The sequence below is a fragment of the Monodelphis domestica genome, chromosome 4 (assembly GCF_027887165.1).
Source record: "Monodelphis domestica isolate mMonDom1 chromosome 4, mMonDom1.pri, whole genome shotgun sequence".
NCBI classification, from domain to species: Eukaryota; Metazoa; Chordata; class Mammalia; order Didelphimorphia; family Didelphidae; genus Monodelphis; species Monodelphis domestica.
In genome coordinates, this window is record NC_077230.1 from 295,738,731 (window position 1) to 295,762,837 (window position 24,107).

General features: G+C 34.2%; 1 protein-coding gene across 2 annotated transcripts in view; it reads right to left on the reverse strand.

The window, feature by feature from the left end:
* MTMR6 (myotubularin related protein 6) overlaps positions 1-24,107 on the reverse strand; it is a 66,857-nt gene that overhangs the window by 40,028 nt on the left and 2,722 nt on the right. For both annotated transcript variants that reach the window (XM_007495231.3, XM_007495232.3), the window contains exon 2: positions 2,472-2,588. In XM_007495231.3, coding sequence (XP_007495293.1) covers positions 2,472-2,588 — 117 coding nt within the window. The remainder of the gene's footprint in view (positions 1-2,471; positions 2,589-24,107) is intronic.

The following is a 24,107-nucleotide window of genomic DNA, read 5'->3' on the forward strand; positions in this document are numbered from 1 at the left end:
AGATTGTGGATTACAATTTAATCTTCCCAATAAAGGAAGAGCTAAGTACCTTCATTGTTACAATCAGGGGGTTACAATTTAATCATTATAATAAAGGAAGAACTAAGTATCTTCATTGTTACAAATCAAGAGATAGATAAAATCCAATCTTCACATTGATTACATTGGTCAAGGGGGATATGATTGGGGATATAGACTGTAAATGATCATCCTAATGCAAACATCAACAACATATAAATAGGTTCTGATCATGGACACATGTAAAACCCAGTGGAACTGAGTGTAGGCTATGGCAAGGGGAAGGGGGGGGAGGGGAGGGAGGGAAAGAATATGATCCTTGTAACCAAGGAATAATGTTCTAAATTGACTAAATAAAATTTTCAAAAAAAAAGTTAAATAAGTAAATAAGAAATTGCTTTCTAATAATACCTTCTATCTATATAGAACTTTATAAAATCCTTTCCCACAGATTATCTTACTTGACTCTCACAATAACACTGTCAAGCAGTAAGTACTGAAGAAATTAAAGCTCATGGTAATTTTGATTTGTCTGAGGTCAAACAGTTAACAGGTATCATAAGGGATTAGAACCATGGTCTTCTGACTCCTAAGTTACAATATTAAGTTTCCCTTTCTTTATTAATTATTGTTTTCTTTTCTTTGACCAATGCCTACTAAAACAAGAAAATGGCAGAAAATATTCACTTTAATGTAATCTGATAAAAAATATTACTGATTATATGAATAAAAGATTTTTGTATTTTAAAAATTTTAAGATCTAGACTTTCACTTAAGAGTTAAGAAAAGTTATAAATTAGAACTAGAAAGGATCTCAGAGGTCATCTAGTCAAACTCCCTGATTTTATAGATGAGAAAACTAAGTCCCAGAGAGATTATGTGACTTCTCAAGGTCACATAAGTAGATAAAGACAGAGTGAGAATTTGAACCCAAGTCTTCTAAACAACTTTTGCTGTACCATACTACCTCAAAAGTTAACTCAAAAAGTCATATGCTGAAATACCACACAGCACTCCTAAAAGTAATTCTTTAAACTTAATTTCCTGCTTTCCAAATGGCAAAAGTAGGGCATAATCAGGGCAATTCAATTAAATTGTGTTAATCCTATAAAGATTAAGTATTTAGGCTGGAGCAAAAGAATTAAAATTTCATCAAATAAAAATGTCATTTTTAAAAAAGGCACTGAATCATAGCATTGGAAGGGAACTTCAGTAGCCATCTTGTCTAATTCATCAGTGAACAAGAATTCACTCTATCTACAATGTACGTGGCATGTGGTCATCCAAATTTTACTTTTAGGGGAACCATCTTCCTCAAAATCTATTTTACTTTTGAATAGCTCTAATGAGTAAGAAGTTTTGTTACGCCATCAAACCTAGATTTGTTTCTTTGCTTTTAGTCTGGATTTCAAGAACCAAGCCAGACAGGTCTCTGAAAATATGAAAACTGTTTATTGTTTTAAATACTTAACACAAGTATCATGTTGTTAGTGTCTGATTCTTTGTGACCCCACAGATGTTCTGAGTGCCTTCAATAAGTAGTTCATACCATTTCTTCCTTAATCAGAGCAAGGTTTCAAAATTTTATGAAATTCCTATGCCTCAGAATCTCTCTGATTCCTTTAGGAGCAATTAGCAAATTCACAACTCAATATTTGAGTTGTTCAATAGTTCATATGTTTAACTCACAATTATTTTTTCTTCTTACAATCAAAAGGACAACTCACATTCATACAGCACTAAAAAAGGTTTACAAAGCACTCTCTTCACAGGAGCCCTGTGAGGTATTCCAAACACTCAACACTTTACAGATAAAGAAACTGAGGTCCAGAGAGGTATATGACTTGTTCAAGGCCAGACAACTCTCATACCAGTAACTCCAAACTCTAGCTGCTTTCACATGAGTGTTTTACATTATGATCAAAAGCTTCTTGAAGATGAGCTTCTATACTAAGAATAATATCTGAGATAAAAACATAGTAAAGGCAGATACCTCAATTAACTACATATGAAATCAGAATTTCTGATTGTAAGGAGACCCTAAGATCACTAGGTTTGAAGACAATAGATGTGGGTTCAGATATTGTAGGTCTGCTACTTACTAGAAGTATAAGCCTGAAAAAGTCATTTTTAATTCAATAAATTCAATTCAATTCAAAACATTTATTAAGTGCCTACTATGTGTCAGACACTGGGCTAAGAGCAGTTTTTTTTTTAAGAATTACTTCCATATTCATGACATAATTTTTTTTTTCTGTGAGAAGCCATTTATTCATCAGGAAATAAGCTAGAAGTTCAGATGCTATTAGGATATTTTTTATTTTAAAAAGAAAAGTGTTTTTTAAAGAAAAATGTCAATCACTAAAATTTTTAAAAATATTGAAAAGGACAAAACAATTTTAAGAAATAATGGTTGTTATCATGCAGCTAAACAGTATAGCTAGAATCCTTACCCAAGTTTCTTTCTGAAGGGAATCTATAAATAATAGATGTGTTGCTGTAAGGTAGAGTGTTCCTGTTAATGACTTGTTGCTTGTGCTGAACCGGTCAAGTAATTTCACCTGCTCAACCTAAAAGGAAAGAACATATAATTTTTAATTTTAAAAATTGTACCCAAACTCACCACTTTCCAATTTAACAAACATTTATTCAATTCAGAAGTGATCATTATAAGAATAGAATAGCACAAGGCTCAAAAACAGAACCCTCATTTCCTTAGGGAAAATGTAACATATACATATACAAATTTCATAATACAAACTATCACAAAATTCTTAAAGCATTAAGATATTAAAGCTTAAAACTGCACTAAGACTTTCAGGATACTACGTATTAAAATGTGCTAGTACAAAGAAGAAACACAAACAAAATGCTAAAAAGGGATAAAACACTTTTAGCTGAGTTGACCAAGAAGGCTTTATTCAGGACAGACCCTACTGTAAGAGAAAGATTTCAACAAGTAAAGAAAAGCAGGATGTATGGATAACAAGCATTCAGGAGACAGTACAATCTGAGACAGGAATAATTAGGGCAGTTTGGCTACCATTTAAAGTGATTAAAATAAAGTTGGGAAAGGTCTAAAACAAGATTAAGTAAAGAAATTTGAGATTTTTCCTGTAATCAATTTATAGGAAACTAATAAATGTTTCTGAGCAAGATAATGACATGTCTTACATAGTAGAAAGATTATTTTGGCAACAGTGAGAACAAAACCGTCCTGAGAGAAATGGAGCTAGTTTCTTAGTAAACTATTATAGTCCATGCAAAAGAAGATGAAAGCTGAGATTATAGTAGTGGCAGTATGAGTGGAGAGAGCAAGATGGAGAGATTTGTACAAGCAGAATCAGAAAACTTAGCAAGTAACTGAACATAATGGAAGAAGAAGGAGGAGTCAAGTAAGGATGACTCCAAGGTTTTGAAACTGTATAACTCAAGATGCCAACTGTTCCTGCCACAAAAGAAACATACAATTAGGGTGAACAGTTAGTAAGTAAGCAGAAATAGCAAGTATAGTCCACTTTCTGGAAGTTTAGCAATAAGGGGAAAGAGAACAGGAAGGTATAGTTCAAACACGCACAAACATTAAGTAGACTCCTGCTGTGAGGCCCTGAGAGAAAGACAGTTTAGATAATACCCTGTCCCTATCCTCATGGGATTTACAGTAGAGACATAATACAGCAGCAAAGATAGCTTTAATATACGTTACATGACAAACATATTACATACATCTAGAGTTGTAAAACAAAATGCTTTGTGTAATCTGAGAACTAAATTCTTTACCAGCTAGGAAGCAGAAGATAGCTTCCTGAAAGAAATGAGAACTGAGTTGAATTGAATCAAGATGGGTAGAAATTCAAGCAAAGAGAAGAGAGAAATCATGTCAGTTACAGGAAATAACCTGAGCAATTCATAACAATAACTGAAATTTAGAAAGCACCTTAATGTTTGCAAAGCACTTTACATATATTATCTAATTTTTAATTTTCTTAACAATCCTAGGAGGTTAAATTTGAAGACTGCCATTCTCATTTTACAGATTAGGAAACTAAGGCTGAAAAAAAAGAGGTTGACTTTACTTGCTCTAGGTCACAAAAGTAGTTAAGAATTTCTGCAGGATTAAAACCTTTCTGATTCCAACTTCTGTACTCTATCCATTGTGTCATAATGATTCTTTAAAGGCATGAATGCATTACCAATTTAGATCAAAAAGTTAACCAGAATCGGTTAGTTACAGAACAAATCATAGAAACAATTAATAATTTCATTGAAGACAATGGTGAGACATCCTTTCAAACCTTATGGGATGCAGCCAAAGCAGGAATCAGAGGAAAATTCATATCCCTAAGTGCATATATTAACAAATAAAGGAGGGCAGAGATCAATGAATTGGACATGCAAATCAAAAAACTTGAAAGCGAACAAATAAAAAACCCCCAGAAGAAAACCAAATCAGAGATCCTAAAAATTAAGGGCGAAATTAATAAAATCAAAAGTGACAGAACTATTGAACTAATAAATAAGACAAGAAGCTGGTACTTTGAAAAAACAAACAAAATAGACAAAGTACTGGTCAATCTAATTAAAAAAAGGAAAGAAAAGCAAATAAACAGTATCATAGATGAAAAGGGGGACCTTCTTCCAATGAAGAGGAAATTAAGGCAATCATTAAAAACTTCTTTGCCCAATGATATGGCAATAAATGTGCCAATCTAGGTGATATGGATGAATATTTACAAAAATATAAATTGCCTAGACTAACAAAAGAAATAGAATTTTTAAATAATCCCATATCAAAAAAAGAAATCCAACAGGCCATCAAAGAACTCCCTAAGAAAAAATCCCCAGGGCCAGATGGATTCACAAGTGAATTCTATCAAACATTCAAAGAACAGCTAATCCCAATACTATACAAACTATTTGACAAAAAAGCAAAGAGGGAGTGCTACCAAATTCCTTTTATGACACAAACATGGTACTGATTCCAAAGCCAGGCAGGTCAAAAACGGAGAAAGAAAACTACAGACCAATCTCCCTAATGAACATAGATGCAAAAATCTTAAGCAGGATACTAGCATAAAGACTCCAGCAAGTGATCAGGAGGGTCATTCACTATGATCAAGTAGGATTTATACCAGGAATGCAAGGATGGTTCAATATTAGGAAAACCATCCACATAATTGACCATATCAACAAGCAAACCAACAAAATTCACATGATTATCAATAGACGCAGAAAAGGCATTTGACAAAATACAACACACATTCCTATTAAAAACACTAGCAAATATAGGAATAGAAGGGTCTTTCCTAAAAATAATAAACAGTATATATCTAAAACCATCAGCAAACATTATCTGCAATGGGGATAAATTAGATGCATTCCCAATAAGATCAGGAGTGAAACAAGGATGCCCATTATCAATTATTTAACATTGTACTAGAAACACTAGCAGTAACAATTAGAGAAAAAAAAGAAATTGAAGGTATTAAAATAGGCACCGAGGAGACCAAGCTGTCACTCTTTGCGGATGACATGATGGTCTACTTAAAGAAATTCTAGAGAATCAACCAAAAAGCTAGTAGAAATAATCAACAACTTCAGCAAAGTTGCAGGATACAAAATAAACCCACATAAGTCATCAGCATTTCTATATATCTCCAACACATCTCAGCTGCAAGAATTAGACAGATAAATTCCATTCAAAATCACCTTAGACCACCGGTTCTCAACCTCTCAATTTGTAGCAATGAGAATACATAATGCATATCAGGTATTTACATTCCAAATCATAACTGTAGCAAAATTACAGTTTTGAAGTAGCCACCAAAATAATTTTTTGGTTTGGGGTCACTACAACATGAGGAACTGTATTGTGGGGTCACGGCATTAGAAAGGTTGAGAACCACTGCCTTAGACAATATAAAATACTTAGGAATCTATCTGCCGAGACAAACAGGAACTATATGAACACAACTACAAAACACTCTCCACACAACTAAAACTAGACTTGAGCAATTGGAAAAATATTAACTGCTCATGGGTAGGATGAGCGAATATAATAAAAATGATCATCCTACCCAAACTTATCTATCTATTTAGTGCCATGCCCATTGAACTTCCAAAAACATTTTTACTGAATTAGAAAAAAACAAAACAAAGTTCATTTGGAAGAACAAAGGATAAAGGATATCCAGGGAAATAATGGAAAAAAAAACACAAAGGAAGGTGGCCTTGCATTCCAAGATCTCAAACTATATTATAAAGCAGTGGTCCCATCAAAACAATTTGTTACTGGCTAAGAGACAGAAAGGAGAATAAGTGGAACAGGCTTAGCGTAAATGACCTCAGCATGACAGTCTATGACAAACCCAAAGACCCCAGATTTGGGGACCAAAATCCACTATTTGATAAAAAATGATGGGGAAATTGGAAGATAGTGTGGGAGAGATTAGGTCTGGATCAACACTTCACACCCTACACCAAGATAAACTCAGAATGGGTGAATGGCTTGAACTTAAAGAAGGAAACTATAAGTAAATTAGGTGAACACAGAATAGTATACACGTCAGACCTTTGGGACGGGAAAGATTTTAAAACCAAACAAGACTTAGAAAGAGTCACAAAATGTAAAATAAATCATTTTGATTACATCAAATTAAAAAGGTTTTATACAAACAAAACCAATGTAACTAAAATCAGAAGGAAAGAAACAAATTGGGAAACAATCTTCATTAAAAAAACCTCTGACAAAGGTCTAATTACTCAAATTTACAAAGAGTTAAATCTATTGTACAAAAAAATCAAGTCATTCTCCCATTGATAAATGGGCTAGGGACATGAATAGGCAGTTCTCAGTTAAAGAAATCAAAAATATTAATAAGCACATGAAAAAGTGTTCTAAATCTCTTATAATCAGAGAGATGCAAATCAAAACAACTCTGAGGTATCACCTCACATCTAGCAGATTGGCTAACATGACAGCAAAGGAAAGTAATGAATGCTGGAGGGGATGTGGCAAAGTCGGAACATTAATTCATTGCTGGTGGAGTTGTAAATTGATCTGACCATTCTAGAGGGCAATTACCCCAAAGGGCAATAAAGGACTGTCTGCCCTTTGATCCAGCCATAGCACTGCTGGGTTTGCACCCCAAAGAGATAATAAGGAAAAAGACTGGTACACGAATATTCATAGCTGCACTCTTTGTGGTGGCCAAAAGTTGGAAAATGAGGGGATGCCCTACAATTGGGGAATGGCTGAACAAATTGTGGTATATGTTGGTGATGGAATACTATTGTGCTAAAAGGAATAATTGTAAAGGATAATTTAGCGTTGAGACCTAAACTATGTTAATTATTTGCTCACCATGGATATCCCAAATATAAAAGAAATATAACCAAGTCAGCTGGAAATTTATGGTGATTTAATTTATATAGTGGAAAGAAATTAATAAAAAGGAAGAAGGAAAAGGGTGTAGGATTTCTTCCGCCTAGCTAGTGCCAGGAGGAATACCAGAGGCTCTAGGAAGATAAGGTTTTGAAGAGTAAGGAGGAAAGAATCAGCCTGAACTCCAAAGGGCTCAAACAAGATGCCTGAACCTGAATCAGTTGAAGGGAAAACTCATAGCCAAACCCATAGAATAACTGCCACCATGCCAAGATGTTGGAACGCTTAGCACACTGCCAGCCAAAGTCACCTCTCTGGGGAAAGAGGGAGAGAGAGGAAGTGATGTGCCTTATAGAAACAGTTTTACATCACTTTCCTGCATATCATCTGTACCAATAATAGCTTAGCCTGACTTAGGTCAGCTTAGGGGTCTATCCGCTGTTTCTGCACATGTCTGTTGAAGGCCATTTCCTCAGATAATTAAATCTTTTAATATGGTGCAGGCATTCCTGACCTTGTTAAATTATATAGGGTGGAGAAAATGTATAGTTCCCAAGACTTGATTCTGTTAAACCAAGTATCTCCATTGTTACTAATCAGGAAATAGCTAAATCAGATCTTCTAAAATACAGCATGAGTAGGGTGGAGTAGTTTTAAAATTCATATAATAAACTGGAGGAATTCCATGGGAAATGGAACAACCTCCAGGAAGTGATGCAGAGCGAAAGGAGCAGAACCAGGAGAACATTGTACACAGAGATTGATACACTGTGGTACAATCGAATATAATAGACTTCTCCATTTGTGGCAATGCAGTGATCATGAACAACCCAGAGGGATCTATGAGAAAGAATACTATCCACATTCAGAGGGAAAACTGTGGGAGTAAAAACACCGAAGAAAAATAACTGCTTGATTACATGGGTTGAGGGGGATTATGATTGGGGATATATACCCTAAATGAACCTCCTAGTGCAAACATCAACAGCATGGAAATAGGTTCTGATCAAGGACACATGTAATACACAGTGGAATTGCGCGTCGGTTACGGGAAGAGAGAGGGGAAGGGAGGGCCAAATATATGATTTTTGTAACTAAGGAATTTCTGTATGAAATTGACTAAATAAATAAATAAAATTAAAAAAAGAAAGGACTGAAGTTTAAGCTGGTACCCCAACTTTCCAGAAAACAGAGCCTACCTATAATTAGATAGGAAAAAGTGAGCAAAAAAACAAAAAAAGCACCTAATTATTAAGAGTTTTTATGGAGACAAAGAGCAAGGTGCAAACACAGAGGAGGACAGCAAAAGCAAAGGAAACACATGCAAAGTCCAAAAGAAAAATATGGATTGGACACTGAATCTGGAAGAGCTCAAAAAAAGACTTCAAAAACAAATTAAGCAGACAAAGAATAGGAAAGAGAAATGAAAGTGATGCAATGAGAAAGAAAAGTGATGCAAGAAGAAATGGGTTAATTGAAAAAGGAGCACCAAAAAGTGACAGGGGAAAACTAGGCATTAAAAATCAGAATTGATGATCTAGAAAATAATGATTTCATGAGAAATCAAGAAACAATAAAGCAGAATCAAAGGAATTTTTTTTAAAAGAGAAAAACATGAAATATCTTATTGAGAAAACAACAGACCTAGAAAACAGATCTAGGAGAGACACTCTGAGAAATATTGGACTGCTGGAAAGCCATGAAGAAGAAAAAACCTTGGATATCATATTACAAGAAATTATCAAAGATAATTGCCCAGAGATACTTAAATGAAAAAATAAAATTGAAATTGAAAGAATTCTCAGATTGCCTCCAGAAAGAAATGCTCAATTGACAACTTCCAGGAATGTAATAGCTAAATTCAAGAGCCACCAAGCCAAGGAAAAAAATACTTCCAAGCAGCCAGAAAGAAAACATTCAAATACCATGGAGCTACAATTATGATTACCTAGGACCTAGTGGCTTCTACATTAGAATATTGCAATGCATGGAATACAATATTCAAGAAGGCAAAGGATTTGGGTTTACAATCCAGAGTCACCTACCCAGCAAAACTGAGTATATTCTTTCAGGAGGAAAAATAGACATTCAATAAGACAGGAGATTTCCAAGCATTCTTGAGGAATAAGCCAAACCTAAACTAAAAATGTGAAGGCCAAATACAAGACACAAGAGAAGCACAGAAAGGTAAATAAGAAAGAGAAAATTTAAGGGACTCACCACGGTAAAAATGTTTATATGTCTACACGGAAAGGGGATTTCTGTAATTCTCAAAAACATCTCTTAAAAGGAGAGAAGATAGAGGTAATTCACTCAGAAAGAGGGTGGAAAAGTAAGCTGATTATAATATGATGTATATTATGTATATGTAAATGTGATGATATGGAATGGTATGTAAGTATTATATGATATGTATGCATATGAATGACATGTAAAGAAATCAATTAAGGGCTGAAAGAGAGGTTTACACTGAGACAAACGGGAAGGGAGAGAGAGAATGGGATAAATTATATAACATAAAGAGGCAAGAAAAATCAATATAGAGAGGGGAGGACAAGGGTGGTGATGGGCAATGCTTAAAATTTACCCTCATTGTAAATGGCTCAGAGAGGGAAAAACAAGTATAATCAGTGGGCTATAACCTGCAGAGAAGTAGAAGGGGAACAAGACAAAGGAAGTGGGGGGAAATTGAAGGGAGGGGTTACTGGGTGAGGGTGACAAAAAGCAAAATTCTGGTGAGGAAGAACAGAGTGAAAGGGAATAGAGCAGGATCTAAAGGGGATAATACTATAAAGGGAAATACACAGGGAAATAATAATCATAACACTAAATGTGAATGGGATGAACTCACTCATTAAACAGAACAGCAGAGTAGATTAAAAACCAGAATCCTACTACATGTTGTTCACAAGAAATACATCTGAGGCAGGGTGACACACTCAGATTCAAGGTAAAAGCCTGGAGCAGTTATTATGAATCATCTTAAGTAAAAAAAAGCAAGGGTAGCAATCATGATACCAGACAAAGCCAAAGTAGAAATTGATCTGATTAAAATAAATAAAGGAAATTACATTTTTCTAAAAGGTATTATAAATGATGAAGTAATATTATTATTAAACATTTATGCACCAAATGGTATAGCATCTAGATTTCTAAAGGAAAAACTGAAGGAGCTCAATGAGGAAATAGATAGGAAGACCATATTAGTGGGGAATCTCAACCTCCCCCTTTTACTAGATAAATTGAACCAAAAAATAAATAAGAAGTAAGGAAAGTAAATAAAATACTAAAAAAAATTTTTAGTTAAATAGATATCTGGAGAAAACTGAACAGGGATAAAAAGGAATATAAATTCTTCTCAAAAGTACATGGTACATATACAAAGACCGACCATAAACTAGGGCATAGAAATATTGCAAACAAATGCACAAAAGCAGAAATAATAAATGCCACTTTTTCAGATCAAAGTGCAGTAAAAATTATAATTAACAAGGCCCATGGAAAGACAAATTTTAAATTAATTGTAAACTAAATAATCAAATGCTTCAAAACTGGTAGGTCAAAGAAGAAATCATAGAAACAATTACAGACTTCACTAAAGAGAATGACAATGAGGAGACATTATATCAAAACCTATGTGATACAGACAAAGCACCACTCAGGAAAATTTCTTTCTCTGCATGTCTATACCAACAAAATAGAGAGGGAAGAGATTAATGAATTGGGCTTACAACTTAAAAAATTAGAAAAAGAACAAATTAAAAATCCCCAGATAAAAACTAAATTAGAAATCCTAAAAATTAAAGGATAAATTGATAAAATTGAAAGTAAAAGAACTATTAAACTAATAAATAAGACTAGGAGCTGGAAAAACAACTCTGAGGTATCACTTCACACCTAGCATATTGGCTAACATGACAGCTATGGAAAGTAATGAATGCTGGAGGGGATGGGGCAAAATAGGGACACTAATTCATTGCTGGTGTTGTTGCGAATTGATTCAACCATTCTGGAGGGCAATTTGGAACTATGCCCAAAGGGAGATAAAAAAGACTGTCTGCCCTTTGATCCAGCCATAGCACTGCTGGGTTTGTACCCCAAAGAGATAATAAGGAAAAAGACTTGTACACAAATATTCATAGCTGCACTCTTTGTGGTGGCCAAAAATTGGAAAATGAGGGGATGCCCTTCAATTGGGGAATGGCTGAACAAATTGTGGAATATGTTGGTGATGGAATACTATTGTGCTCAAAGGAATAATAAAGTGGAGGAATTCCATGGAGTCTGGAACAACCTCCAGGAAGTGATGCAGAGCGAAAGGAGCAGAACCAGGAAATCATTATACACAGAGACTGATACACTGTGGTACAATCAAAGGTAATGGACTTCTCCATTAGTGGCAATGCAATGTCCCTGAACAATCTGCAGGGATCTAAAAAACACTATCCACAAGCAGAGTAAAAACACCGAGGAAAAGCAACTGCTTGACTACAGGGGTGTAGGGGATATGACTGAGGAGAGACTCTAAATGAACACTCTAATGCAAATACCAACAACACAGAAATGGGTTCAAGTCAAGAACACATGTGATACCCAGTGGAAACATGCGTCAGCTATGGGAGAGATGGGGGGGGGGGGGAGTAAAAGAAAATGATTTTTGTTTCCAATGAATAATGTTTGGAAATGACCAAATAATGTTTATTAAAAAAAAAAAAAGACTAGGAGCTGGTACATAAAAAAATGAAATACTAGTTAATCTAATAAAAAAGAAGAGAATCAAATTAACAGTATCAAAAATTAAAAGGGTGATCTCACCTCTAATGAAGAGGAAATTAAGTTAATTATTAAGAACTATTTTGTTCAATTATATAGCAACAAATATGACAATCTAGGTGAAATGGGTGAATATTTATAAATTTCCTAGATTAACAAAAGAGGAAATAGAATACTTAAATAATTCCCATCTCAAAAAAAGAAATTGAACAAACCATCAAGGAACTTCCTAAGAAAAAATCCCCAGGGCCAGATGGATTCACAAGTGAATTCTATAAAATATTTAAAGAACAATTAATCCCAATACTATACAAATTTGACAAAATAAGCAAAGAAGTTGTGACAAGAAAATCACTTTAAAAGACTGATATATATTAATTTAAGTTCGCCAAGGAATTCAGCTATGTAATTCCTAAATGAAAACTCAAGTCAGCCTTCAACCTTTTATAGAGTTTAATTACAAACAGGAGGAAGAAAGGAATTGGAGATAGAGAGAGAGAGGGAGAGAGAAAGGGGAGAGAAGGGAATAGGGCTTAAATACCCCTTCTGTTTAGGCTGGGCCAAAAGGCCCAAGCCCTTAGATAGCTGAGGCAAAGAAAGGAGATCAGTCCCTATTACTCACGTGACCAAAATGGAGAAACAGTCTCAGAGGACTCCACCTCCAGCTTCCTTCAGAGCAAGCTTCTCAGAGCACCTCTCCAACCACTCAGAGCCAAAACTCTCCAACCCCCCCTCAGTCCTCAGACCCCTCTATCTTTAAGGAAACCATCCAAGTTCCCTCCCCTCAGTTCTCACATCTACCAATCACTGTCCATGTCTCCCTGTGCCAATGGTGGCTCTAGCTTAACCCAGGGCTTTGCACATGTCTGTTGAAGGTCATATTCTCAAATAATTAAATCTCGATCTTTTCCTACAGCCCTTCCTAAATCCTGTTACCCTGAGTAGGGTAGAGATTGGAATAATCAAATTTTGATCTATGCTGCAGCCCTTCCTAAATCCTGTTAGGACTGAGTGGGGTGGAAATTGTATTTTCCAAGACCTGGTTCTGTCATTCCAAGTATCTCTATTGTATCAATTCTAAAATCAATCATGACTCAAAGAAATTCCTGTTCTGTGCTTAAGCATAGGTCAAAGCCCTTTCCATTGTTCAGCAAAAGGTTTCTGTCCTAAAGTAATCTTAAGTAGGGAGAGAAGGAACCTCCCATGCCAATGGGGTTCACATTCCAATAGACTATCAGTAAGAAATTTTCCAAGTATGAAATTTCCCAATGGTGAAATTTCCAACATTTATAAGTCTAAGAAATTTTGAGGTTTACAATGTGTTGCCAAATTCCTTTTATGACACAAATATGGTACTGCTTTCAAAGTCAGGCAGACAAAAAGCAGAGAAAGAAAACTACAGACCAATCTCCTTAATAAATAGAAATACAAAAATCTTAAATAGAATACTAGCAAAAAGACTTCAGTAAGTTATCACAAGGATTATTCACTGTGATCAGGTGGGATTTATATCAGGAATATAAGGAGAGTTTAATATTAGGAAAAACATCCACATAATTAACCATATCAATAACTAAACCAACAGAAATCACATGATTATCTCAATAGATGCTGAAAAATCCTTTCACAAAATACAACATCCACTCCTACTGAAAACACTAGAAAATATGGGAATAGAAGGGTCTTTCCTAAAAATAATAAAAAGTATCTATTTAAAACCATCAGCAAACATCATCTGCAATGGGGATAAATTAGATGCATTCCCAATAAGATCAGGAGTGAAACAAGGATGCCCATTATCACCTCTATTATTTAACATTGTACTAGAAATACTAGCAGTAGCAATTAGAGAAGAAAAATAAATTGAAGGTATTAAAATTGGCAATGAGGAGACTAAGCTATCACTCTTTGTAGATGACATGATGGTCTACTTAAAAAACTCCAGAAAATCAACTAAAAGATCAGTGAAAATAATTAACAACTTTAGCCAAGTTGGAGGGTACAAGATAAACCCACATAAATCATCAGAATTTCTATTTCTATTTCCAAAAAACTCAGCAGCAAGAGTTAGAAAAAGAAACTGCATTTAAAATCACTCTAGACAATATAAAATATTTAGGAATCTATCTGCCAAAACAAACACAGGAATTATATGAACACAACTATAAAACATTTTTACATAATTAAAACTAGAACTAAAGAATTGAAAAAATATTAATTGCTCCTGGGAAGGACCAGCTAATATAATAAAAATGACAATCCTACCCAAATTAAATCTATTTATTCAGTGCCATACCTATCAAACTACCAAAAAACTTTTTTATAGAATTAGAAAAAATTATAACAAAGTTCATCTGGAAGAACAAAAGATCAAGTCTATCAAGGGAAATAATGAAAAAAAAATGTGAAGGGTGGGAAGGGGGCCAGCAGTACCAGTTCTTAGACTGTACTATAAAGCAGTGGTCATCAAAACAATATGGTACTGAAAGGTGGATCAGTAGAATAGACTAGAGGTAAATGACCTTAGCAAACTAATGTTCAATAAACCCACAGGCCCCAGCTTTTGAGACAAGAACTCACTATTTGACCAAAATTGCTGGGAAAAGTCAGGTTTAGATCAACATCTTACACCCTATACTAAGATAAATTCAAAATGGGTAAATGACTTAAATATAAAGAGTAAAATAATAAATAAATTAGGTGCACATAGAATAGTATGTCTGTCAGATCTGTGGGAAAGGAAGGAATTTAAGACCAAGTAAGAGATAGAGAACATTGCATTGCATAATGTAAAATGAATGACTTTGATTATATCAAATTAAAAAGGTTTTGTACAAACAAAACCAAATGCAACCAAAATTAGAAGGAAAACAACAAACTGGGATAACATTTTTTATAACAAAACTCTCTGAAAAAGGTTTAATTTCCCAAATATATAAGGAACTAAGTCGACTTTACAAAAAAATAAGCCATTCCCTAGTTGACAAATGGTCAAGGGACATGAATAGGCAGTTTTCACAGGATGAAATCAAAACTATCAATAAGTACATGAAAAAGTGTTCTAAATCTCTCCTGATTAGAGAAATGCAGATTGAAACAACTCTGAGGCACCAACTCACACCTAACCAACTGGCCAATATGGCAGCAAAGGAAAGTGATGTTGGAGGGGAGGTGGCAAAACTGGGATAATAACACACTACTGGTGGAGTTGTGAAATGGTCCAACTATTGTGTAAGGCAATTTGGAACTATATGCGCTGTAAAGGGATGCCTGCCCTTTGATCCAGCTATATCACTGCTGGGTTTGTACTCCCAAAGAGATAATAGGGAAAAATACTTGTACAAAAATATTTAAAGCCACACTCTTTGTGGTGGCAAAAAATTGGAAATGAAGGGGCATCCACTGATTGGAGAATGGCTGAATAAATTGTGGTATCTGATAGTGATGGAATATTATTGTCCTAAAAGGAATAATGAACTGGAAGAATTCCATGTGAACTGGAACAACCTCCAGGAATTGATGCAGAGTAAAAGGAGCAGAACCAGAAGAACATGGTACACAGAGACTGATACACTGTGGCACAATAGAATCTAACAGACTTTTCTAACTAGCTGCAATGCACTGACCCAGGACAATCCAGAGGAACTTTTGAGAAAGAACGCTATCAACATCCAGAGAAAGAACTGTGGAAACAGACATGTGGAAGAAAAACATTTCATAGATCACTTAGTTCAATATGTATATGATTAGGGTTTTGATTTAAAAGATCACTCTACTGCAAATATGAATAACATGGAAATTGGTTTTGAACAATGATACAGGTATAACCCAGGGGAATTGCTTGTCAGCTCTGGGAGAGGGGAGGAAAGAGTGGTGGGGCATGGGGGGAATCATGAATCATGTAACCATGGAAAAATATTCTAAATTTTAAAAGGAGTCTGCTGAAATCAGGGAATGTGTGCACCTGAACTAGGGTAGTGGCTCTGTGAATTGAGAGAAGATTGATGCAAGATATGTGGAGGTAGAACTAAGATTTAATAACTGCCTGGATGTATGTAATGAGCATAAGGAGTCAAGGATGATACCTAGGCTATAAACCTGGGTGACTAGAAGGATGATGGTGCTTTCTAAAGGAAGTCATATTGTCAAATGACTTTTTATGGCATTTTCAAAGAACAACCTTTTTCTTAAATTTCTTCATTTAAACTACTAAAATCTGACACAAAGACTATCCGTTGAGTTTTGCTATCTTTGAAAAATTAAAATTGAATACTATAGTCTAATGTAGTAATGCCTTTAGCAATTATTATTTAAAAGTAATTCTCAACTAAGAATCAAACAATTATTAAAAACGGAAGGAAGCTAAAAGATCATCTTGTCCAACCTCTTCATTTTGCCACTGAGGGAACTTTGGCCTACTGAATAATGTCATTTGCCCAAAGTCATACACCTAGAAAATGAAAGAACTAAGTTTTGAACAAGATCATCTGACCCTCAGTCCATTGGTCTCTCCACTACATTAAGCTATTCCCAATCACAACCAAGATAAGTTTATTAATTATTAATGGTCTTTTTGGAAGTTTTGGAATTATATTGGAAATGATGTAGTATAGAAGTACTTACTGAATTAAGACAAAATCATAGTATCAAAATTTAAACCATAAGTGCTATGGCTATTTTGTATAAAAATTAGTTATATTGTGGGAAAATTTTTAAAAAAAATTTGTTAAGCACCTACTATGTTTCAGATACCCCATTAAGTAAGTACTTTACAAATATCATCTAATTTGATTCTCACAACAATCCTGAGATGCTTATATTAATTATCCTCATTTTATACTTGAGAAAACTGAGGTAAACAGGCAAAATGACTTGCCCAGGTTCACATAGTGTCTCAGTTTATATTTGAACTCTGTCCACTGTTCCACTTAACTACCTCTGTACCACCTACCTATCTCTACAATATTTTTCTTACATTCTCTACAATTTTAATTTTAAATTTTAAAAGAGAAATCAAGGATAAGTAAAACATGTAAGTAAATATATAAAACTTCTTGGCTTAAGGATGTTTGCAAAGAATTAAGAATTTAAAATAAAAACTACTCTTCTCATAGATCAAAAATCTATCAAAAATAATATTAAAAAATAATAAAAATCACACAGACACATCATGTATAATTGTTTGATTCTAAGTAGCCATCTAAAGTGTTGAAAAGTGTCTGACATACATTTCAGACAAAGGATAAAATGTACTTTTCTGACATTGTATACTGTAACCTTTTTATCACATTTGATTATATAATTTCTCCCTTTTACTTCCAAATCAAGATTTTAAAGATACTTTATAGCTAAAAGAAGGAAAAAAGGAGATAAATGTGTTCATCCTCCATTTTTTAATAAAAACTCAAGATTTTAAATTTTTGTTTGAGAAAGATCTTCAAGGAAAGAAGCTTCCTAACTCCTAAATCTAGAGAATGAACTGTTGCAGAAAGATGCCAGAAAACCTACACTACATCAAGAAGATCCAGAATGAACTTTGGGTGTGGTTGATTGAACTGAAATTTGATTGAATATTTATTTGAATGTACACTCTTATTCCAAAAGGGGACTATCTCCTAATTGGGTTTTGTCAATGTACCCAGCAAACATTGGTTTTGATGTCTTTCTCTCTTTTATTCCCCTCTTCTATCTAACTATTGTAGTTTCCTCTTAGAAGGTGAAATTTTGTATGTACTTGCAGTTAAAAGAATTTAGAGGTGCAAGATGATTATGTTAAGTGATCAATTGGGGAGACCAGTCCCCCAATCATCATCAGGGGGGATGGTGAATTTTAGATTTACTCTACCCTGCTTTGTCTAACAAACAGGAATATAAACACCCCTAATTAAGGATTAAGTGTTGAGGAGGATGGCCTATGGCAGACATGTACTAGCAAATGACAAATCAGAAACAACTGACAGACCCCCCTGGGCTGTTTTAAGTCAAGCTTAAGCTATGAGATGAAGGAAGTGATGTAAAAAACAGTCTATATATTTCACATCACTTCCTCTCTTCAGTCTCTTTTGACGGAGAGGTGGCTCTGGCTCTCTGGCAGCGGAGGCACCTTGGTGTACCTGCAGCTTTTGTCTGGTGGTGAGTGTCCTTGATGAGGTAACTGGGAGAAGCTGAATAGTGTGGTTCAGGTGATGCGTCTTCCCTGAGCTCTCTCTCGGAGTTTAAGCTGACTCCTTTTTTTCTCCTTTACCTTTCTTAAAATGCTATCCTCCTAGGAGGCCCCTCAACTCAGAGGAGGCCTTGTGGCCGGAAGCCGAGCTAGAGTAAATCTTGGAGGAAGCCTCATGGCTGAGTTCTCTGAACTTCCTTGGCTTTGACTAGGCTGGAGAAATCTTATACCCCTTTCCCTCTCTCTTCTTAATTCCTTCCCTCTATATTAATTAAACCACCATAAATTGCTGACTTGAGTATTTTTATTTGGTATTGAATTAAATCCCTGGTGACCAACTAAATTTATATTTAGCCAAAAACCCCTAAATTTACCCCTTACATAGATAGATTGCAGACATCAGTTAGTGGAGTACTGTCACAGAGAATCACAGAAAAACTAGCATGGTGGTAAGGTTGGGAATAAGGCTTTAGAAAAATTAAGAAAACACTATTAATCCTCAGCCATTTTTCCAGGAAACTGCCCCTAACCTTTCAGAAAATAAGATAAAACCATTTGATAGCCTCTCCATTTCAAAGGAAGGTTAGGCGGTAGACATGTATATTGGTGGGTACATTTAAGGTCTCAAAATGAAAATTTAAAAACCAAGTAATTCCCTTACAATTATATAAAAACTTTAGGATTGCTTGGGAAAATAAAAGGTTTATTCAACTCATTCCCACAGACATTTATTTAAGGACCAACTAAGTGCAAAACAATGCTAGAGATGCAAAGAAACTCTCAAGGATTGTCTGGAGGATAAAGGAGAGGAGGGAAGACAGGGAAGGATAAAATATATACAGGGATACAGTGAGAAAACCACTGGCCTTATGAGGCACAAGATGTGTCAGATCACGAGACCTATGACTCTCGACAAGTTACTTAAAATCTCTGAGCTTGATAAATTAGGGGAGCATGAAATAGTTTACCTGTCATACTTATAAAGGAATAAGGAGCATTACAGAATATTAAAATGAATAATTTTGATTACATTCAATTAAAAAGGTTTTGTATAAACAAAATCAACATAACCAAAATTAAAAGAAAAACAGAAAACTGAGGAATGTGTGAATCTTAAAACTGCTCAGACTCTACTTCAAAAGATTTGATTAAGCTATTCCCCATTTTCTAGAATCGAGGTACTTAGTCAGGAATATATTGAGAACTTTAAAATTACTCCACCCTGCTCAGACAGTGCCTTAGGGGAAGGTAAAGTTGTAAAATTCCTGATTGAACAATGAAAAGTCCTCAATTCATACTTACAGTAAAGCAAAAACCCTAAGCTAGGTGGTCTATTTTAGATCTAATACAAAAAGGTGATAAGTGCCTATAAAGGTTAAATTAATCACTAAAAGGTCAAGCAACTTACAAAGGGCAAGCTTAGCAAAGAGATGTGAACTAAGAATGGACAGTCCTGGGGAAAAGCATCTACTGTGATTGGTAGATGTGAAAATTTAGGGGAGGTGACATAAGAGAAAATTCTCTTTAAAAGGAGGTCAGGAGTTCAGAGGAGTCTCTTTGATCTTAGTTGGAGTTTGGAGTTAGTTTGGAGGAGCTGGGTCTCTGAAATGAGTTGAGGAGTTGAGGATTTCAGTGAAGGACTGGAGTTTTGCTTTAGGACGATCTTTGGTGAGTGATAAAAGACTGACTAGTCTCTCTTAAGGCCTACTATTTTCTCTTTCTCTCTCTCTCCCTTCCCTTAAATTCCTTTATTTGTATTAATTAAAATCTCCATAAAACTCAGCTGACTTGGGTATTTTCATATTTGGGAATTTTTCTCATGGCGACCACTTGTTTTTTATTTAAATCAAGACACTAAACATTATCTTTACAGTTTTGGCAATTCACAGTCTTGAAACCCACATTTTCGCAGTTACAAAGGAGAAAGCTTCCAATAAAGGCCTCATTTTCAGATATATCAAGAACTAAGTCAAATATGTAAGAATATAAGTCCTTCCCCAATTGATAAATGGTCAAAGGATATGAACAGTTGATTTTCAGATAAAAAAAATCAAAGCTACTTTTAATTATAAGAAAAATTTCCAAATCACTATTGATTAGAGAAATGCAAATTAAAACAACTTTGACCATCATCATCTCACACATATCAGATTACCTAATATGATGGAAAAGGAAAATGATAAGATTAGGACACTAATGCACTATTGGTAGTTGTAAATTAATTCAACCACTCAGCAGAGCAATACGGATCAGTTTTTACTAGGGAGAATGGGACAATATTGTCCTCATTTTATAGTAAGGAAACTGAGGCAGATAGAGATTAAATTACTTTCCCAGGGTCACAAAGATATTAAGTGTTTATATGTATTTTTTATTTTATATACATATTTTATATTAGTTTATATTTTAACTTGAGCCCCTCATCTCTTCAACTTATTTGATCCCAGCTTCTTGGTCAACTTTTTTCTTATTGAAATGGAGATGCTGTAGACAATGAGTAAAAAATTGTACTATGGCAGTGGCTGTCTGACTGTACTCCCAACAATTTGTCCTTGACTATTAAGGGCTGCCAGAATCACTACTCTTCGTACTCTATCATAATGTCATCCTTTTGGCACAGACTGGAAAAAGTAATACATACTTGTAAAAATCCCCTAAAACAAATTATCAGCAGTCTTTTGAGTCAAATTCTTTTCCCCACTTCAGAGTAAAAACAACAGCCTTCTTCAAGGAAGAATAACTGCAAAGAACAAATGCAGAAGACTGAGCCAAGGACCTCTTTATATATAATAGCTGCTACTGTTTTGGTCTTTACTTTTCTAGACCCATTCTTTTTCTATAGGTCTCCTCAAACTGCAGAACTATTGGAATGGTATTTAAAAATAATACCATTTAAAATCATATGTATGGTATTTTACAAGGCATAAAAGATTTTAAGCAAGTTTTTCTCATTTGATCTTTATGGCAATGCTGAGAGGAAGTTAGAGTAGGGGGTATTATTTTACATTTCAAAATTAAGAAACTGAGACTTAGGGAAGTTAACTTTGTTCCAAATTCACAAAGTTATTGACTAGAAGAATCAGAATGAGAACTCAGGTCTCTTCACTGTAGGTCCAGTGTTCTCTCTACAATGGTCTCTCTCTAACTTAGCACTAGGGAATGAATCGGGCACTAAGAAACAAAGCTTTTTTATCATTTAAGTGTCAACAACATCCCAGCAAAAATGTATCAAATTCATGATATCAATTAATAGCTGTAGTGGTAATAAAGTCTCTCTTCTATAATTCAATGCTCTGGACAAATAGGTCTTAATCAATGCTTTTTCATGATAACACTTTTTTTTTTAACCTACTACAAAGATCTCTAAAATGAAGTATGAGTACCCTGAGGACTATGTAAAAATATCTTTTAGGGTGGAGAAAGAAATCACCAGATTTATATTTATCTAATTTCAAAACAATAAATTAAGCTTTAGTAATGTTTAATATGCATGACCCTTGATCTGTATATGAGATGGTCATGTATCCTGAGCCAAGTGCTGGAATTCCACAGTACAGAAAGGCTGACATTGGCACCTCACTAATTTGTTTTCAGTGTACAGAAACGTATTGCAGTTTAGCAGTGCCCAGTTGGATGGATTATATATATATATATATGTTATCGAGGTTTAAATAAATGAATCCTCCCAAATTAGACAAGTGGCTTAGATTCTTGCAAAGAACCTGAAAATTCAAGAAAATGGCAATAGTATAAGAAACAAGAAAATGTAAGAGCTAACACTTCACGCTTAATACAAGCTCTTCCCTCAGTTACATTAATCAGATCTGACTAGATGTCAGCCAAAAACTTCCATATTATCAAGCTTAGTTGAAATATACATAATCTACTACCATTAATGATTAACCCTATCCTAAAGTATTTGTGTTTTGAAATATCTTGATGAACTTGATAAGTTTTAAAATATTAAGCTTTTTGCTACTGGAAATTATGTCATCTTAAAAAAAAGTCATTTTTACACTTGAAAAACTTGGAAACAGAATTATCTGATCTGTATAAAAATTTTCCAAATGAGTTTCAGGATTAATCCATTCTTCAAAAATAAAGAACCATAATACCTTCTGATTGCTTTTTGGAATAACTGATTAACATCAGGGAAATGTACTATCAGAATTTGAACAAAAATCCATTAACTAGTAGAAAAGATTAAAAAATGAGTATCATGATTCACTAAGCACAGGCAAAGATGAGATCATTTCTACTTCCATCCATGTATCTTTGTCAGTTATCTTTTTCAGCTATGACAGCCATGAAATAGCAAAATAAATAATAGAACTAGACCTTCAAATGGCTACATCTCAAAATGTTATAACAAGATTTCCAAAATAAGAAGCATATAATGAATTTTATTGCTCTCACTAAAAAATTTCTAATAATACTTTTAGAGAGCAAAAAAATTTTGTATGGTTAAAATAAAATAAAAAACTTTTTAAATATTTTTATTTCACCTTTTTCATAGTATATTGGTACAGGTAATAAGTGTACAATGATTCAAAGGTTAGAGGGGGAAATGAGAAATAATTGTTTACAGAAGTAAGCACAACTAAAAGCAGGAAAGAAGATCAAATCAGGGAGGAATCAGAACTATAAAAACAAACAGTAATTGAAGAGGTATTTTTATTATGTCTATTTTAGTATAAGAACAATAGGTAATATCCCCTTAGGGTGGCATTATACAATATTTGCATTGCATAAAAATTGCCGATAAATTATAGTCCCTATTCCCTAAATTATGAAACATATTCTTTAAGAAGGCAGTTATGCATTCAACAGCTTTTTTTTTTTTTAAGATTTCTATGGATAAAAAATATATTAAGTTTTGACATTCATGAATAAGCTTCAGTAGTAAATTCACTTTTGTAGAAGACCTGCAGATTCCAGATAAATTTAGTGTTATATTAGATCTCCAAATCTGCAAAATATTTATAGGAAAAAAATCATCATAATGACCCAAATAAGTCACAGACTCAAAGAGAGGAATATTTTTTAAATCAGATTCAAAGTCCATAACCATATTGTCCTTTACAACTAACTATACACAAAATGAGGTGTTTTTTTTATTACCTTCCTTAGCTAGGTTTTGTTTCCCCAAGATATTTAGTTATCTTTTTAATTACCAGCTAATATTTGCCTCTCCTTACTCTTGAGTAGGTCTATGTGTCTTAGCTTTATATTCTCTCTTATTTAATTCTCTAATTAGTGAAATGTGGCCTCACATTCTACTGGCAGGAAGAGAAGAAAAACTAAAGGACAAGCTCGTGAGCACTGCTTTTGGAATACATCCCACTAATTGAAGGTTCAGATTTGGAAGGGAAAGAGAGTATTCCATTATGAGTCCTAGGAAGCGATATTTCACAAGGAACATGGAATCATATAATTACATCTAGAAGGGACCTTAGGGAAGCTTTTACCATTGTCCATCAGTACCATGATTATTTTTTCTATTAAATTCAATATAGTATCATGGTTTAATTTGAAACTAATATGGGCCTTTAGAGGAAGAAAAGAAGAGTGCGTATAATGAAGAATTGTCTTTATATATTTCTCATTGTTTCTTAGCAGGATTACCTCATTGGGGCTAAATCAGGACTCAGCAAACAGAGATGGCTCTGAAAAGCAAGTATGTCCAGTTAAGCAATGCTCTTTCAGAGATCCAATTTACAATTTACATTTAAAATTTCAAGATTTTGCATAGATACCAGAAACTAAACC